Below are 20,305 nucleotides of genomic sequence, written 5' to 3' on the forward strand. Positions count from 1 at the left end.
CCACAGAAATTCACCTTTAAATTATTCACATCCCCCTTAAAATCCAGTCATTTTCCAACTGGAAAAAGGTACATAAGCAAAGAATCAGAAATCAAATTAATGGGAGGGGGTGCCATTTAAGCCTGCTGCTGATTCTGAGTTTAATTCTCCTAATAAGGATGCAGAAGCTTTATAATGTACTTCTCCTTAGAGTTTGCTCTCAAGGGGCATCAGCTGTAGTTCTGTGTATTTAACATTAAATATAGTAAGCTGCTGCTTTTAAAGGTAACCCCATATTAAGACAGAGACAAATATTACTCTGACTGAAATGTGTGGGGATCAGTGTGATAACACTTATCAAGGACATTGTATATGTGGGGAGGGATTTTAGAACAAGGCACCTAAGCTCAAATTGGAAAAATTGAACCTTTATAAAGCCTATAAACACAAAGGGCCATATTCTGTAAACAATGGCTAAGTTGGCCGGTGTCTACAAAAATGGCACCAAAGGCATATCAATCATACTTAAGTGCTATTAACATAACTGTGGCTTGTAGGCCTAGATGCACCAAGATGATGCCTGATGACAGATGCCTGAAATGCAGGCCGATGCAACTTATACCACATTGGGGATTCTCAGAACACCACCCTGACTATTCAAGTATAGCGTGGCATCACTCTTCACTGGTTCCACCCAATCTTGTGGTATATTATTCCTCTTTGTACTTTTTTGTTCAAATCTGTTTTTATTGTGTAACAAATATAAAATACAAAGCTACAAAGCCAACAAGAACAATATTCAACAAACACAAATGGCATAGAAAAAAAGCAGCCCTCCCCATCTCCTCCTACCCATATACCAACCACCAACCCCCTCCCCCCAAAGAAAAAAAGGATGAACAATATTGATGGCGACCCACAGGCCTCAAACACTTTATATTTTTTTTAAAAAATTTAATTTATATTCTTAAATTTTCATTATATTTCATTTCTAAATTCCATCAGGCCCTCTTTTACTAAGGTGCACTAACCGCTTAGCGCACGTTAAATGCTAACACGTGCATGTTAGTCTATGGACGCATTAACGTTTAGCACACGTGTAGATGTAGGGCGCACACTAAATGTGTTAAAACGCTAGTGCACCTTAGTAAAACAGTGGGTTAGTATTAATAATGCTTGACTTAGCTTTGTAATGTTTTATTTATTTGTTTAAAAATGTTTATACCACATAAAACTATACGGTTAACATATTAATTACACACATAATATACTAATCACCCTTTGGTCGCATGGATAAGAACAAACAATGGACAGACATCTTATCTGTACTGGGCCATGGTGCGCCCTCACCTGGAGTACTGCATCCAGTACTGGTCGCCGTACACGAAGAAGGACATGATGCTACTTGAAAGGGTCCAGAGAAGGGCAACTAAGATGGTTAAGGGGCTGGAGGAGTTGCCGTATAGTGAAAGAGTAGAGAAACTGGGCCTTTTCTCCCTCGAACAGAGGAGATTGATTGGGGACATGATCGAAACATTCAAGGTACTGAAGGAAATAGACTTAGTAGATAAGGACAGGTTGTTCACACTCTCCAAGGTAGGGAGAACGAGAGGGCACTCTTTAAAGTTGAAAGGGTATAGATTCCGTACGAATGTAAACAGGTTCTTCACTCAGAGAGTGGTAGAAAACTGGAACGCTCTTCCGGAGTCTGTTGTAGGGGAACACACCCTCCAGGGATTCAAGACAAAGTTAGACAAGTTCATACTGAACCAGAACATATGCAGGTAGGGCTAGTTTCAGTTAGGGCGTGGGACTGCTGGGCATGATAGACCACTGGTCTGACCCAACAGTGGCAATTCTTATTTTCCTATGTTCAATAAGACTGTAAAAGGTTAAACCTCAGATATTCGTTAACACTGTATCTTACAGGAAGAACAGCAGCTACATTTTCATAGAAAGGCATTAACAAAACACTGTGTTTTCAAAATTTCTTAAAGTTGATCTTTCCAACACAAAATCACAGTATGCCTGGCAGAGCATTCCAAAGTTTAACACCCGCCACTGACATCATTGATGCTCCAATTCTAACATGAATAATAGGCATCCTACTCTCTAAACTCAATTTCATGGTGTTTTCAGACCTTAGATTTCTTCTAGGTTGGTAAATTTCAAACAATCCTTGTAGTACCCTTGGAGCAATATGATACAATATCTGATGGATAATTGCAATGATCTGAAAATGTACTCTTTGCTGAATAGGCAGCCAGTGTAATTGTTTTAATATGGGAGAAATGTGTGAGCTCCTAGGAACCCTTGTAATCAATCTAGCAGCTGAACTGATCAGCACCTGCAGTGCCTTCAATTTCCCTTTAGCAACTCCTAAGTACAGTGAGTTACAGTAATCCACTCTACTCAATATTAAAGCTTGGACCACACTACAAAAATCAGATGTTAGTAATAATGGTTTCAATCTATAAAGTAGCTGCAGTTGCATGTAACCTAATGTTGTTGCTCTAATCCCCACCAACGCGTTTAGATTCTTCATCAGGACAGGGGTATGTGCCACAAGTATAACAAATATACATGGTTTCACTACAGGGGAAGATTCATCCTATTCAAAATGCCCAAAAGCCCACAAAAAGACTCCTTACAAATTGCATAAGTTCATTTACTTCACTTTTTTTAGCGATCTGCTTCATTTATAAGATGGCCATGTGTATAGACCCTAGATTTATGAGTCTGGTTTGGTTTTGATGGGTCTTATAATACAAAGGGGCATTGAATTGCATAAATTACATATGATGATCTGCAATCTGATGTATCTTTAGCCTGGTATACCTTACCTGTACCCGGATGAACCCAATTCTCTCCAATCATGGCATACGGGCACCATTGACAATTCCCACAATTATTATGTGGTTTACTTCCTGATGTTGTTTACTATAACCAGAATTAAATAATTCACCCAAATTCCTAGACCATTTATAGGAAAAAAATAGGAGCATCCCCTATAGTGTCATGTATTAATTTTACCATATGCCAGTGTTTACGAATAACCTGGCTTATGGTAATTGTTAATTGTTATACGAGGGCTGATTGAAAAGTAATGAGACTTCCTCTGTTTTTCATTCCAAGAACATGGCAATGCTTTACTAGTTCTTGTGAAGCTCCTACATTGATGTTTCTGAACCTGCAGTTGGACTGCTGTACTCTTTATTGTTGAGTCACAGTGAAAGGAAGAATTTTGTAAGTTTCATCATGGCATATGAGGTAAATTTTGTCTGTCAGAATATGCCAGAGGGTGTGATGAAATTTTGTGTTAAGGGATGAATTGAAGTGTGCAAGAACACTGTTCAAATGCCAGAGAAAAGAAAGAAAAGAAGTACAGGTTGGACTGCTGCATGCGCCATTGAAGCATCGGAGGCGGGGAGGGGTGGGGAATGAAAAGGTTCAGATACCAATACTGCCTCGCACACATACTCTGTCGTCTCTGCTACCGATGCATCGGGGGGGGGGGGGGCATCTCATTAGAAAGAAAAGAACACACATGCAGTTGTATGGCCAAAGAAATGTCCCATTTATTCAGAGCACTGACACATATTTATAGCATTTCCATGGGTCAGTTTTTTCAGCATATGATTGTAGGAAAGACCATATTTGGTAACAGGATGCATAAAAGCAACTAGAAAGAGGTAGCAAACATAAGGGGGGAAATAATGGGAAGTTTCCATTATAGCATATAATACTGTCTTGTCTAAGGTCTAGCAATGTTTCTTTTTTAACAAAGAATATGTACCCCTTCAGGATGGGGCAGAGAAGAGGAAAGGTGTCAGAGTCAGTCCCAAATGTAAGTGCATTGATATAGAATAGCCATGGATACACATTTAATTGTCATTAGTTCTGCACCCAAAGCTAGTCATGAACTTTGTACTAAGGGGGGAATTCATCAAGAAGCATTATGGTTTTATCATATTAATAGAATTAGTGCACACTAAGGGGAAAATTCTGTAAAGGACGTCTGAAAGTTAGGTGTCGTTTAGATGTCCAGTGGGAAAATGCTGAGGAAGATTCTACTGAATAATGCATAGATACACTATAGAGTATTGTGCTCAGCACCGCTCAGCTAATCTAGACTAAATGGTTAGGCATACTTTATAAAATCACCTTTTAGACATTGCATAGATATCTACACAATGAGTAAATTTTGTAAAGGATGCCTAAGTCCCACCTAACATTAGGCGGGACCTGGGTATCCAAATAAAGTGGTTAATAAGCAATTAAAGTATCTTAACGAGTGATAATTGGAACTTGGACATCCAAAGGATGTGGACACCAGTTCCAAAAATATTGAAGTACATGGTGGATTAGTTTGTTGACACCAGTTCCAAGACACATCCACAATTTTGTGGACACCTATTGGGAAAAGCTGTGCCTAAGGATGCGACATAGGTGTGGCATGGGAAAGGCTTTGAGGTGGATGACTTTTGAATGATTTACATACTGCTGAGCGCCAAAGCCTGTCCATCTAACACATACATTGTAGGTGAATGAAAAGCATGTCTACTTTTGAGCAGGACTAAGGCGGCAGATAGACGTGAGTTAGGTTGATGGGACTTAAGTGGGCTTTGAACATCTCCAATGTGATCTGCTAAATAGATTTATGGGGCTTTTATTTTTGCTTTATTAAACTCAAAATACATTTAATAATGCACCAAATAAACAGGGCACATTAATACAGATATATTGCATGCCAAACCTTCTATTTTTGTGGGCAAACAACAATGGGAGAGGAGGAGATAGTGGGTGCTGTGGATGGGCAGACTGGAGCCATTTGGCCTTTATCTGCCATCATGTTTCTATGTTTCTAACTATTCTAACAGCAAATGATCAGTCCTTGGAGTTAATATTACTGCCATTTTTCTCTCTCTGGCCACATATTGCAGGTAGTCTCCACCTCATTTTATTACCTACATCAGTTGTGGAATATCTGATCCTACCTCTCAGACCCAGACTTTGCCCAGCTATTATATACCTTTGTACTCTCCCATATAGATTACTGCAGCTCACTGTTTAATGGTCTCACAGCACAGAAACCTAAAATGATTGCAAGTGCAAAGTGCCACTATCTGCCTCTTGAAGAACCTCAGCATCCATGACCTCATCTCTCCTGCCTTATGCTCAACCCACCAGCTGCCCCTGTGCCTTCAAGGGCCTCATACTGGCCTACAAAAACGTCCACAACAAGACATCCAAATGCATATCAGCCAAACTGCAACCTTATATGCTCATCCACTCTCTTTGCTCAGAAAAGGAGAAATAACTCAGTATACCACCTAGAAGATCCCTCATACTTAAACAGCTCATAGGCACTCCTATTCCCACTTCCTCCCTAAACTTTGGAACCTGCTACTCATGCAGATTAGGGCTCTGGACAGCCTGTTTGACTCCTGGAAAGCAGTAAAGACCTTCCTCTTCCAATAACCCATCACAGTTCTAACATCCTTCAGGTGAACTAAAAGACCTATTTATATCTGAGTCAGTCCACAACACTTGCACCATGATCATCTGATATTGGGTACCTGACTGTCTCCTGTTTGCATTGCATTATATGTTAGGTCACCTCTTTCTGTATGCATTCCGTTCTATAGCTGTTATGTGCTGTCTTGTTCTGCTCTTAAATACTGCAAACAGATTGCACCCTGTTTATTGATTCTTGCTATATAACTATGGGGTTAAAAATATTGTTACTATGAGTTTTTGCCTCTTTTATCTTCACATTCTTAGCTTTCTTTATCAATGCTTTACATAAAACTTGCCTGCACTTATGTCTCTTCTTATTTACTTTGTTTGGATACCTTTTCCATTCTTTAATAGGTCCTTTTACTAAGGCGCATTAACTGATTTAGTGCAGCTAACTGATTTAGTACACGCTACTCGATTTAGCGTGCGCAAACAATTAGTGTGCACTAAATGCTAACATGTCCATGGAATATAATGGGTGCATTAGCATTTAGTGCATGCAAGTTTGTGCATGCAAAATCAGTTAGCACACCTTTGTAAAAGAGGGGGAAGTCACCCAATGGTTCAAAAGGAGGGCAAGAGGAGGAGCTTACCTAAGATGGTGGCATGAGCTCAGCAGGGAGATGTCATCACGGTTCTTTTGGAAAATCTTCCTTCCTTTACCAATGGTAAAGAGAAAATCAAAGGTTCGGGTTTTCTTGGACAAATCAACTGTTGCTCAGACTGGGCCGATAGATCTCTTCATTGAGTGAAGCTCCCAAACAGCAACACATCCAGAGGATCAATCCTCGGCTGGAGAGGGCGCGCAAGCTGAGGCACCTGAGTTCTCTTTCGAGGGAGCCACTCTAACCCCAGATGAGCGGAGCCCACCTATTCATCCTGTGGCATCGGAGGAGCTGTTATCAGCTAGACCAACCTGGGATGTTCTTCTGCTGGCCCAACAGGACAGAATTTCTGTCCATGAGCAGAGGCAGGAAGAGTATTCTTTAACAGCATTACAGCCGGTGGGGAGACTGAAACAACCCAGGAAACTTCAACAATTTCTACAGCGGCAAAAAGTACTTTGCTTTCCACTGCAGGGCCCAGAACTGAGATTGCTCCTTTGATTAGACCCAAGGTGTTTAACATGGAGTCGTTATGGGAGGTGATATCTAGTTTACAAATCTCTTTGGGAAATCAAATTAAGCAACATTCCTCAAGATGTATCATGGCGTTATCAGAAAATTTGGAACTTAAGACTAAAATATTAAGTTTGGAAAATAAAGTTGATGATGCGGACACCAGGATAAAGACTTTGGAGACACAGGCATTGACTTGGGTTAAAGAAAGTGAAAGTTTGCACTTTAAACAAGAAATGGTGAAAAATTTCATTAGGAGATGTTATCTCCAGATTATTAATTTCCTCAAAATATTTCTGATAACTGCTTTAGCTATGTTTAAAAGATACTTGAATGAAGTTCTTAAGGTGCCAGAGACCTCATATCCACCTATCTCCAAAATATATTATTTACCTAGATGAATTAAAGCCCAAAGTCCTAACCAGCAGAATTTGTCTGCTGATAGTTTGGACTTATCTAATTTCTTGGAAAGGTCGGATATGGAGGTCCAGACTTCTGCTACATTATTGATACAATTTGCTATAGATTCAGATATGGAATGGATGCTTAATTTGTTTTTTAAATATAAGGATGTTTCCTTTCTGTCCAATGTTATAAGAATGTATCCAGATGTGTCTTGACCTATTCAAATTTGAAGGAAACAATTTTTGATCTTGAGGCTGAAGGTCTTTCAGTTGGGAGCAACCTTGTTCTGAAATATCCCTGCAAGTGTGTTATGGTCTTTAATGGAAACAGATATGTATTTTATGAGCTGCAACAATTATCCAAATTTATTTCCACTAAAATACAACTTATAGAGCTTCCTGAGTTATGTTCCAGTATGTTAGCTCTAAAAGAAAGGAATGTTTAGGACCTATATTGCCTCATCTTTAATTTTCCTTTAAAATGTATTTGCTTATACTAATTTCAGCTCCTTCTCCATATATATGGTGGGCTAATTACAACCTGTATTAATTTTCATTATTTCCTATAATTTGGAATATTGCTACATTATGAAATATTCCTATAATATGAAATATTGATATATTTCTGATATACAGGCTGTTTTTGCATTTTTGACTTTTATAAATTGCCAATTGTTAAAATTATAAATAAAGAATTTTAAAAAAAGTAAAAGATGGGGTATATCAGAATAAGTTTTCATTTATGTTTTGACACTATGTATGTTCTAGGCAGAAAGTTGTTTACAGACATGAATTTCAAGAAGTTTAATTAGTATTGAGACCGCGGCGGCATTCAAATCGGCTTCTCTTTACCTTTCTTTTCAGGATAGCAAGCAGGATCGGGAGGCAGGGAGGAAGCCAGGGCTGAGAGGAGAGACACTAAGGCAGCAGGCAGAGGACAGGAGGGCTGAAAGACTGATCGGGGTAGCGGCGAGAGTAAGCTCCGCCCACCCCCACCGCGTCAGTTGTCGCTTCAGTGCCCAGGCTCCCCCTTAAAAGGGGGCGAGCCAACGGCGCGCGGCCGTTCGGCGCATGGCGAAGGCGAGCAGCAAAGGCGCTCGCCTTAGCGAGGGCGCCTTTGCGAAGGAGCCGAGAGAAGGAGCTAGGAGTCCCGGCTGCGCAACAGCAACTTCAATTCTCAACCTTCAATCTTCCTAATTAACTTCTATATATAAAAAAAAACTTTTTCCTTTCTTCTAAACTCATTCTTCTTTCTCTCTCTACTTCTCCACCTAGCTACACACCGGGCACACTCCAACGCACCAAGGAACTTTAGACACAAGGAAGGAAAAATGGAGGCAGCAGAAGCCCAGCGAAGCTTTCCAGTATACTGCATTGAATGTCACATGTATGACTACCTCCCTTCCGGGAGGCAGGCTTACATATGCAGTCGATGTCAGGAACTGGCTAGCCTAAAGAAGGGGGTCGGGAGACTGCAGATCAAGGTACAGGAGCTAGAGGGACTCCACTCCATAGAGGAACCGAGGGAATTTGAACCAGCTGAGGACACCATCAGAGAAAACCTCATCAACGAACAGGTCAGAGAGCTTGAGAGATTCATCGAGGAGGCCTGCAAGATGGTAGAGGCACAGGATCACCCTCTCTTCAAAAGGGAACCAACAGATGGAGGACAGGACCCACCAGGAGCCGGGGGAGAAGGACCTTGCGGAGGAACCAAACAGGAGAAGGAAGGATTGGAGGACCAAACCACCGACACAGACCTGAGACCCAGGAGGAAGCTGAGGAAAGGGAAATCTGCTATCGTGGTGGGAGACTCAATCCTGAGAGAGGTGGACAGTCACATAGCAGGAGGCAGAGCGGATCGCCTAGTGACATGTCTCCCAGGGGCAAGGACAAAGGACATCTCCGACAGAATCGAGAGAATCATGGAGGGAGCTGAGACAGAGGAGACAGCAGTGATAATCCACGTTGGAACAAATGACGTCAGCAGAAGGAATTTCAACATGACTACACTGACTGAGCAGTTTAAGATCCTGGGGAGGAAACTGAAGCTGAGGACAGGGAAGATAGCCTTTTCAGAGATCCTGCCAGTACCGAGAGCAGATGCAAGGAGGCAGATCGAGCTGCAAGCAACAAACGGATGGCTGAGGCGATGGTGTGATGAGGAGGGTTTCCTCTTTGTACGGAACTGGTCAACCTTCCTGGGGAAAAACAAGCTCTACAGGAGAGATGGACTGCACTTGAGCACAGCTGGAATGAGGATGTTGGCACGCAACATCCAGACCTGCAAAGACATGACTTTAAACTGATAACAAGGGGAAAGCCGATAGTCGATCTGACCTCGACACATCGGACCACAGTATCATGCAAGGATACTGAAACAGGAAATGGCGATAGAGGACTAGAGACTGAATGGACACCTTTTGGTCATAAACCCAAAGATGCATTACAGGGACCCGAGAGGCAAATAGAGCTAAAGAGCAGGAAAAGGAGGAAACATCCGGAACCAGAGGGCTACACAAGAACAAAGAAGCGGGCAGAGGACGGGATAGACACACCACAGGAAGAGGGTGAACAAAATGAGGCTCGGGGACTGGCAGCCCGTGAGGAGATCGGCAGGAGCATCAATTCACGAGGAGATCCAAAAGAAAAGGTGACAAACCGGGACTTAAATTGCCTATACACAAATGCTAGGAGCCTAAGGACTAAAATGGGGGAGCTAGAAGTTATAGCCAGAAATAAGGACCTAGACATAATAGGAATCACAGAGACATGGTGGTCCGAGGACAACAAATGGGATGTGGCCCTGCCAGGGTACAAACTCTACAGGAGGGACAGGGCGCACAAGAAGGGAGGAGGAATAGCACTATATATAAAGGACTCCATTCCTTCATCCAGGACAGAAACAACAGTAAGGGCGGACAGTCTGGAGTCACTATGGGTTAAGCTAACAGGAGGGGAAGGAGCTGACATCAAATTGGGACTGTACTATCGCCCACCAGGACAACCAGAAGCAAACGACCTGGACCTGGAGGCCGAACTGAGACAGGTGTGCAAAAGTGGAAGGGTGGTGGTTATGGGGGATTTCAACTACCCGGGAATAGACTGGAACATTGGACACTCAAACTGCACGAAAGAAACTAAATTCCTAGAGGCGATGAGGGACTGTTTCATGGAACAGCTGGTCACGGAACCAACGCGAGGGGATGCCACTCTGGACCTAATCCTCAACGGGCTTGAGGGACCCGCAAAGGAAGTGGTGGTACTAGCACCACTAGGAAACAGCGACCACAACATGATCCAGTACAAATTGAACATAGGAACATCAAAGGTGAAAAGAACCACAACGACAGCACTCAACTTCAGAAAAGGAAACTACGAGGACATGAGGAAAATGGTGGGAAAAAAAGCTCAGCAAAAGCTTAGGGAAGATGAAGACCGTAGAGGAAGCCTGGACACTACTTAAAGGCACAGTGCACGAGGCACAAGACCTGTACGTCCCAAGGTTTAGGAAAGGGTACAATAAAAATCGAGCTAGAAACCCAGCGTGGATAACAAATGCAGTTAAAAAGGCGATAAGTGACAAGAAATCATCCTTCAGAAAATGGAAAAAGGAACCAACAAAGGAAAACCAGAAAGAGCACAAAAGACAACAGAAAGAATGCCATCGAGAGGTCAAGAAAGCGAAGAGAGAATATGAGGAAAAACTGGCAGGTGAAGCAAGAAACTTCAAACCCTTCTTCAGGTATGTGAAAGGAAAACAGCCAGCCAGAGAGGAAGTGGGACCACTGGACGATGGAGGCAGGAAAGGAGTGATAAAGGAGGAAAAAGAGATAGCTGACAGGTTAAACAAATTCTTCTCATCAGTCTTCACCAGGGAGGACACAACCAATATCCCAGAACCTGAGGAAATTATAACCGGAGACCATGATGAAAGGCTGGTACAACTAGAGGTAAGCAAAGAGGATGTCCTCAAACAGATAGACAGGCTGAAGAGCGACAAATCACCGGGCCCGGACGGCATCCACCCAAGGGTACTAAAAGAACTGAGAAACGAAATAGCAGAAATACTTTGCCAAATATGTAACCTCTCCTTAAAAACTGGGGAGATCCCAGAGGACTGGAAAATAGCAAATGTCACACCCATCTTTAAGAAGGGATCAAGGGGTGACCTGGGAAACTACAGGCCTGTGAGCTTGACCTCGGTTCCGGGAAAGATGATGGAAGCACTGGTTAAGGACACAATCTGCGAACACATAGAAAACAATGGACAACTGAAGGCGAGCCAGCATGGCTTCTGCAAGGGAAGGTCATGCCACACGAACTTGCTGTACTTCTTTGAGGGAATAAACAGCCAGATGGATAAGGGGGAATCCATAGACATCATCTACCTTGACTTCCAAAAAGCCTTCGACAAGGTACCTCACGAACGGCTACTTAAAAAACTGTGGAACCACGGGGTGCAAGGGAATATCTACCGATGGATCAAACACTGGTTGGCAGGCAGGAAACAGAGGGTTGGAGTAAAGGGCCAATACTCGGACTGGCAATGGGTCACGATCGGAGTTCCACAGGGGTCGGTGCTGGGACCTCTCCTGTTCAATATATTTATTGACGACCTGGAGACGGGGACGAAATGTGAGGTTATCAAATTTGCTGATGACACCAAACTCTGCAGTAGGGTTAGAAGCACGGAAGACTGTGAAGACCTGCAAAGGGACCTAACAAGACTGGAAGAATGGGTAAAAAAGTGGCAAATGAGTTTTAACATAGAGAAATGCAAGGTCATGCATGTAGGGAAAAAGAACCCGATGTTCAGCTACAAAATGGGGGGAATACTGCTAGGGGTGAGCAACCTTGAAAGAGACCTGGGGGTGATGGTGGACACAACATTGAAACCATCGGCACAGTGTGCGACAGCCTCAAAGAAAGCAAACAGAATGCTGGGCATCATCAAAAAGGGCGAAGGAAGTCATCATGCTGCTGTATCGCGCAATGGTGCGCCCGCACCTGGAGTACTGTGTCCAGTACTGGTCGCCGTACCTCAAGAAGGACATGGCGGTACTCGAGGGAGTCCAGAGAAGAGCGACTAAACTGATAAGAGGTATGGAAAATTTTGCATACGCTGACAGGCTAAAAATGCTGGGGCTGTTCTCCCTGGAAAAGAGGAGACTTAGAGGGGACCTGATAGAAACCTTCAAAATCCTAAAGGTCATAGAGAAAGTGAATAAGGACAGATTCTTCAAACTGTGGGGACCCACAACCACTAGGGGTCACTCAGAGAAATTGAAAGAGGACAGGTTTAGAACAAATGCTAGGAAGTTCTTTTTTACCCAAAGGGTAGTGGACACATGGAACACGCTTCCGGAGGAGGTAATAGGCCAGAGCACTTTACAAGGGTTTAAGAAAGGTTTGGATAGGTTCCTAGAGGATAGGGGGATTGAGGGGTACAGATAGAACTAGAGGTAGGTTATAAAAGTGGACAAAAACCACTTCACAGGTCACGGACCTGGTGGGCCACCGCGGGAGCGGACCGCTGGGTGAGATGGACCTCTGGTCTGACTCAGTGGAGGCAACTTCTTATGTTCTTATGTTCTTAGTATTTCAGCTATGGGTCTGTTTTTAGAGGGGCTCGAGGATCTACATTCTGGATTTTGGAGATTGGCATGAGAGCAATTTGCCCCATTTGGGATGGTAGTTGGATATGATGAAGAAGTTTGTTTAAGAGTTTTATCATCCATTCTATGATGTAGTTAGAGACTTCTACAAGTAGGTGATTGGGGCATCTGTATACTGATGCAAGTGGACAGATTTTTTCAAAAGAATAGTAGTGGTTGTTTGGGATAAAGAATGGAAGATGCTCTAGATTTGGATTGATGATTTCAATTCTGGAGATGCATGATTACATTGGAGTCATAGCTTTTTTGACTTCTGATTGTACTTTTTAAAATCTTATTTTGAAAGAAGTCTGCTAAGATAGAAATATGATGGCAGATAAAGGCCAAATGGCCCATCTAGTCTGCCCATCTGCAGTAATAATTATCTCTTTCTCTTTCTGAGAGATCCCACTGCCTATCCCAGGCCCTTTTGAATTCAGACATAGCCTCTGTCTCCACCACCTCTTCTGGGAGACTGTTCCATGCATCTACCACCCTTTCTCTAAATAAGTATTTCCTTAGATTACTCCAGAGCCCATCACCTCAACTTCATCTTATGCCCTATCATTGCAGAGTTTCCTTTCGAATTAAAGAGACTCAACTCGTGCTTTTACATTATGTAGGTATTTAAATGTCTCTATTATATCTCCCTAATCCAGCCTTACCTCCAAAGTATACAGATGAAAATCAATCAGGGTCTATTACTCCTCCATCCCTATCACATTTGTCTTCTGTAGTCCCGCTCCCAATGCTTCAGCTGTTAATACAGAACAGAAATTGGATGCATACCTCCTTGCAAATCACATTGAGGGATACAGGAAAATAAGGTCTTCATCAGGGAACACCTAGGTCTTAAACAGGGAACACCTAGATTGGCCACCGGACTAGATGGACCATAGGTCTGATTTGGTGAAGGCATTTCTTATGTACTTATGTAAATATTTGTTAAACAATTCAGACTTTTCTTTATCAGCTTTTACATATTCTCCCCTTCACCTTTGATTCTCGCAATGCCACTTTTGCACTTCTTCCTATCACTAATATATCTTTAAAAAAATATTTTGTCTCCCTGTCTTACTGTGTCAGCTATTTTTGATTCCATTTACATCTTTGCTTTCCTGACTACAAGACCAGCCTCTCTTAACTTTTCCAGATATTTTTGCGTCTTCATCTTTCTGCAATCTTTTATAGTTTATGAAAGCTAACCTCTTATTCCTTACCTTCTCAGCTACTACTTTTGAGAACCAACGTGGCCTTCTTTTCCTCTTACTTTTACTTACTTGCCTCACAAAAAGGTTTGTCACCTTTACAATCACTCCTTTCAATTTTGCCCACCACATTTCCACTCCTTCCAGATGTTCCCATCCAGACGATAATTCCTTGATGTAAACCGCTACCCAAAGAAAGTTAGGGTTTTTTTAAGTCTAGAACCTTTGCTTTTGAATGAGCCCTCTATATCCATCTTAATATTAAACTGTACCATGCAATGATCACTGGATGTCAGATGATCAGCCACTGCAACTTCAGAAACACTTTCCCTGTTTGTAAGCACTAAGTACAGTATGACCCCATCCCGTGTGGGTTCCATTATCAACTGCTGGAACAGTTCTCCTTGTAGAAATCCAGAATCTCCCTACTTCTAGAAGACCCTGTAATAGGGATACCCCAATCAACATCCGGCATGTTAAAATCACCTATTAGCAAGACTTCCCCTTTTTTAGATATATTCTGAATGTCTACTATTAAATCTCTATCTACTTCTGTCTGTGAAGGAGGCCTGAATATCAAACCAAGATCTGCACATTAGGTTAAGAGTTAATGTCTGATTTACCTAACACTGAGGTGCACCAAATTCATGCCACAGATTTCTTCACCTAAATACCTGCATCAAAGTTAGGCACCTTATGGTGTCTAATTTTCAGAGGTACCCAACTCACTTGCTCACATGGCTTGGCATAATAAAACAATACATCTACATCCATTTTGTGCCTAGAGCGCTAGTCACCCAAAGTCAGCAGTGTCTTATGTCCATTCTCAAAAAATACATCTCCCCAATTTTTTTTATGCTCTACTTCTATGTCCAGCTGTTTGATTGTCCAGACCACTACCCCATTCTCATCCCAAAAATCATCCAAGTCTAAAAATTACTAGAACAAGACCTTTTGGACGTTGGAGGGGTCAGCAAAGTGATAGACTGGCCACCCGGACACAGCAACACAGTAGTGAGGCACCATGTAGGGTATTGCTGTGAACTTCACAAAGGGTGTCACATAAACATCCCACTACAACTACCTTGCAGATCATGGTGAGATCCTAAAAACCTACTATACCCACCTGTCTATAACCATAATAGCCCTTATGGTTATAGGTGCCACCTATATGGCTGTAGAGTAGAGTTGTTTTTTTTTTTGATAGACTCACATTTTCCAGCATGAATGCAGTGGTTAGAGTGGCTTATGGGCCTGGGTCTGCCAGTCTATGGTTCACTAGCCTATCCCCCAGACTACTTAAGCCACCTCTGTGCATCTCTACTAGGCTTTCCTACGCTAGATGCTGATGTTCTGGAGGCAGGTATGTACATTTTTATTCTGATTTTTAGGGCAGTGTGTGGGAGTCAGTGATCACTGGGAGAGTGTGTGGGGGTCTGTACTTTGGTCTGCAGTGGTTATCTGGTCACTTTGGATACCTTCTGGGCACTTAGACTTATTTTTAGATCATCTAAGTCACAAAGTATAAATTCCATCTAAGCAGCCTTGTAAAACTTTTGGTTATACTTGCAGTACGAGTAAGTCTAGGTCAGCCCACATCCCATCCAAATCCCACCCTCACCACTCCTCCTAAAACACCCTTTTGAGCTCTGTTTGTATAGCGGGATTCAGAGGCCTAAAAAGAAGGACTACTCGAAAGGGTCCAGAGAAGAGCGACTAAGATGGTTAAGGGGCTGGAGGAGCTGCCGTACAGCAAAAGATTAGAGAAACTGGACCTCTTCTCCCTTGAACAGAGGAGATTGAGAGGGGACATGATCAAAACATTCAAGGTACTGAAAGAGATAGACTTAGTAGATAAGGACAGGTTGTTCATCCTCTCCAAGGTAGGGAGAACAAGAGAGCACTCTTTAAAGTTGAAAGGGGATAGATTCCATACAAACGTAAGGAAATTCTTCTTCACTCAGAAAGTGGTAGAAAGCTGGAATGCTCTTCCAGAGGCTGTTATAGGGGAAAACACCCTCCAAGGATTCAAGACAAAGTTAGACAAGTTCCTGCTGAACAAGAACGTGCACTGGTAGGGCTAGTCTCAGTTAGGGAGCTGGTCTTTGACCAGAGGGCCACCGTGTGAGCGGACTGTTGGGCATGATGGACCACTGGTCTGACCCAGCAGTGGCAATTCTTATGTTTTTAAGCATCTGCATATGTCCAAAAACCAACTTCGATTATTGGCACTTGGACAACCTGTCTTTTAGGTAATCCAAGTATTGATTTAAGTGGGTTTTTTAGATGTATTTCTGTTTCAATTATGAACCTCTTAGGCTTTTATAGTTGGTCTCATGATCATTGTGATGATATTGGTCATGCCATGTCCATTTAAGAGGAACCAACATTTCAGCCAGGAAAAACCCACAGCCTAATTGCTGAAATATTGGTTCCACTTACCTGGACATGGCATGACCTGATCCATTACAATAATTATGGCTGTGATGAAGGGGTAGTTGGAAAGGCACCTCAAATACAACAAGAATAACAGCAGGACAGGCTTAGGGCAGCTCTTAACTGTTTGCTATACTGGAGGAAGCCATGCCCCCACTCCTGGCATAGGGGGAATAGAAAAAAGTGTAAGCTGAGCCATTAATTTCATGGAAGTGGACCTAAGGGCTTGCACTTCCCTTTCTTTGAGGAACAGAAGGAAGACTGAGTGTAGTGAAGCTCTGGGCATAGGGGACTCTGTTGCAGTTCCTGGAGTACTGGGACTGATCATCTCCTTGTTCACAATCTGACACCTCTACCTCCAGCATTTGGGGGGTGAAGCTCTACCTCACCCCCCCCCCCCCCCAAATCTCTCTCTGACCCAAATTCAATCTGGCACCTCTCCATTCAATGTTGGGATGATTCAGTGTATTTGATTCAGCATGAGTGTGATGAAATATCCCATAAAAACCAGGACACAATAAACTGTCCCATTCTAGTCAAGGAATGGGTGTACTGCTAGATGCTTGGAGTACACAGATGCATTTAATTCTTTTTTTTGAGCTGATGTGAATTTATACATGGGCATTTGTACATTTAAGAAGGTTTTTGTGAGCATTTTTGTAGGTATGTAAATGGGACTAGTTCAGGGGAAAACACATAGATGTCTATTGCGTTTATAAATAGGTTTAACAAAGGTTCATTTTTTTCAATTTGAGCTTAGGTGCCTTGTTATAATATTCCTCCCCACATATACAATGTCCTTGATAAGTGTCATCTTATTGATCCCCAAACATTTAAGTCAGACTAATGTTTGTCTTTCTCTTAATATGAGTTTAGGTTTAAAAAAAACTGCAGCAAACTATATTTAATGTTAAATATACAGATCTACAGCAGATGCCCCTTGAGAACAAACTCTAAGGAGAATGACACTATAAAGTTTCTGTATCCTTAGTGGGAGAGTTAAACTCAAAAGCAGCAACAGGCTTAAATGACACCCCCTCCCTTTAATTTGATTTCTATTTCTTTCCTTATATACCTTTTTCCAGTAAGAACATGTCTAAATTTACGGGGTGTCAATAATTTAAAGATGAATTTATTTGGGATCAACAAGAACCCTGCAACATCTTCTACCAGACCAATGAACTACATACAGTCTCAGCAGGTGTTTTGTTGGACAAACTATTTCACAGTTTTGAAGACAAAATCTAATTCTATTCTGATGTTTTTAATCCTTTCTCATATCCAATGGAAGTTCGTTGAGTGTTCATGCTCTTTAGGACAAGATTTTATGGCTTCACCTGGATATCATAGGAGCGGAGACATCATAATTGGGGGAATAGTAGCTTTGTACAATTTGAATCTAACTGAACGGTTTTCTTTCACAGCTCCTCCAAAACTGTATCATGACACATTGTAAGTAGCCTTGTTTAGCTCATCAAGACCAGGTTTATGATCACAAATTTTACATAAATGGCTGACTGTTGGAGTTAATGAATTTAGGGCCTGTTTTATGATGCCGTACTAGTGGCTGCACTGCGCTAATAGCCCCAAAGCCCATAGAGATTTAAAGGGCCTCAGGGCCATTGCCACACGGTTAGTTAGTTGGATTTTTTGAAATTGACTAGGTTGAATTATTTAAATTAAGGGCCTCTTTTACAAAGACGCGCTGTGTTTTAGCGTGGATTTAGTGCATGCGTGTTAGCGTTTAGCATATGTCTAGCGTGTGCTAAAAATCTTAACGCAACTTTGTAAAAGAGGGAGTTAGGATTCTATTACCAATTAGAATTTAAAGTTTGCCCAAAGGAACTCAGTGTGATTACTGCTGAAGTGCTCGCATGGCCGTCTAACTTTTAGTTGTGCCTGGAGCTGGCCTATTTATTGGGCACCTACAAAATAAGTGCCGCTCAGCATGATTCACTAAACAACAGCCAATTTTACTTGAATCACACTGAGTGGTGCCTATTTCAGCACTTAAATTGTGGGCGCTTCTTATAGAATTTTCCCTATAGCCTAAGTAGTTTAAAATAAAGTACTTGTCTTTCTCCCTGTCCGTCCCAGTGGGCTCACAATCTGACTAATGTACCTGGGGCAATGGAGTGTTAAGTGACTTGTCCAGGGTCACAAGGAGCAATTCTGGGCTTGAACCTGCAATCTCAGGGTGCTGAAGCTGCAGCCCTAACCACTAATTGTACCACCTCAGTTATCCAACAGCCTTTAAAAAAAAAATAATTTTACTTCAACTTCTTATAAAGACACCATGATTTTCAGATATTCATTTTATGGGAAATCCTGATAATCAAAACTGACTTTCTGGATGTCTAGTGGGACTTCTTATGCCTCTGAACACTGCTGTGCACCCAGACCTGAAAGGGGTGTATTGGGAAAAGTGGTCAGGCAGTATTTGGGTGGGCTGTGGGCTGGCTTAGACTTAGACATCCTGCAGGGATAATCAAATGTTTTACGAGACATCATGGATGAAACTTAGACGTTGTGAGTTAGATAATGTGAAAACAAGAATATGTATCAAAAAGTACCCAAACTGACCAGATAACTACTGCAGAGATAAAGTAAAGACCTCCATGGACCCCTTCCAACCCTCACAAAGATTAGAACAGCAGCATTTGGTATGAGAAATCCTAGTAGACCTACAAACAGGTGTCTTAAGTAGCCAGGTGAGTGGACTAGTGAACCAGAGGAGTAGCAAGTCCCATAATCCATTCTAACTACTACATTCATGGTAAAATGTCTAAGGCCACCAGAACCCACAAAACCCTACTCTATTGCCATGTACAGTATGTGCCACCTACAGCTAAAAGGGCTATTGGATTGGTAGAGAGGTAATAATAGTGGGTTTTAGAAGGGTTTGTAGATGTCCTCGGCATCATGAATTCCATCAGCCAGAACATCCAGTTAGATTATTTTTGAAAACAAAATGATAGCTGGATGTCTAGCGGTTCACCTTTCAATAATGGCTGTTTTTTCCATTGTCATTGTTGGATGTTGAATGATCCACATTCAAGGTTGGACCTAGGTACACTATCAATTTTGTTACTGTGTTGTTTTCCTGGGATATTTTCAAATCTAAACGAAGCATAGAGTTTTCCTTTGAAAATAATTACTATTCATCACTTTGCATGTTAAGGACACACATACAAGTCAAAGATAATCTTCATCAAACACAGTATCGTGTAAGGTGCATTGGATGCATTTAGAAGTTTCCCTCTTCACTTGAACCTTAGGATGTTTATGGAAGTACCTTTTTTTGCATTAAAATTTCCAGCATTTTGTGACTTGTGTTTGTGTTGGAGGATACTCCTGATATAGTGCAATCATGCTATATATTATGGTCTGTCCATTTCTTGAAGATGGCACTTGTTTGCTGCAAAATTATGCTAAGATCAAAACAAGACCACAGACAGTGGAATGAGATATGATTTTTAGTGGTGGACAGAAAAAATATGTTTCAATTATTTTTCAATTTGAATTCATGCTTCTAGTATATCTTTTATTACATGTTTATTTTACATTATTTGACATTGAATCTCATTACAGAATTAATGCAGTAGACTACTACAACTTCCTGGCCTTTGTCTCTGCATTGGAGGAGATTAACAACTCAGAACTCTTACCTAACCTCACACTGGGTTATCACCTTTATGACTCATACAGTAATCCGCTCATGGGACTTTGGGTTGCTATGAATATATTCTCACAAATGGACACACCATATATTAATTATAACTGCAAAACATCTGGAATACTTGCTGCTATCATGGAAGGTCTCCAAGCTGAGGGATCAAGTCAAATATCAAATGTGCTCTCTGTATACCACTACCCACAAGTAAGGGGACAACTATATTTTGCTTTATTTCCTATTCTCTAATGCATTTCTACAGACCATCATCATTTATAAAAGTGAATCCAAATTGTTATTACAAACACAC

General features: G+C 41.8%; 2 protein-coding genes across 2 annotated transcripts in view; one reads left to right on the top strand and one right to left on the bottom strand.

The window, feature by feature from the left end:
* Window positions 1-6,627, bottom strand: part of LOC117346186 (vomeronasal type-2 receptor 26-like) — a 147,126-nt gene extending 140,499 nt beyond the window's left edge. Inside the window, exon 1 of the mRNA XM_033915588.1 lies at window positions 6,416-6,627. Within this exon, the coding sequence (XP_033771479.1) occupies window positions 6,416-6,627 (212 nt within the window). The remainder of the gene's footprint in view (window positions 1-6,415) is intronic.
* A 79-nt stretch (window positions 6,628-6,706) lies between these two features.
* The window catches only part of LOC117346187 (vomeronasal type-2 receptor 26-like), a 62,794-nt gene continuing 49,195 nt past the window's right edge, over window positions 6,707-20,305 (top strand). Inside the window, exons 1-2 of the mRNA XM_033915589.1 lie at window positions 6,707-6,833; window positions 19,859-20,202. Of these exons, the coding sequence (XP_033771480.1) occupies window positions 6,707-6,833; window positions 19,859-20,202 (471 nt within the window). The remainder of the gene's footprint in view (window positions 6,834-19,858; window positions 20,203-20,305) is intronic.

The sequence above is a fragment of the Geotrypetes seraphini genome, chromosome 12 (genome assembly GCF_902459505.1).
Source record: "Geotrypetes seraphini chromosome 12, aGeoSer1.1, whole genome shotgun sequence".
NCBI classification, from domain to species: domain Eukaryota; kingdom Metazoa; phylum Chordata; class Amphibia; order Gymnophiona; family Dermophiidae; genus Geotrypetes; species Geotrypetes seraphini.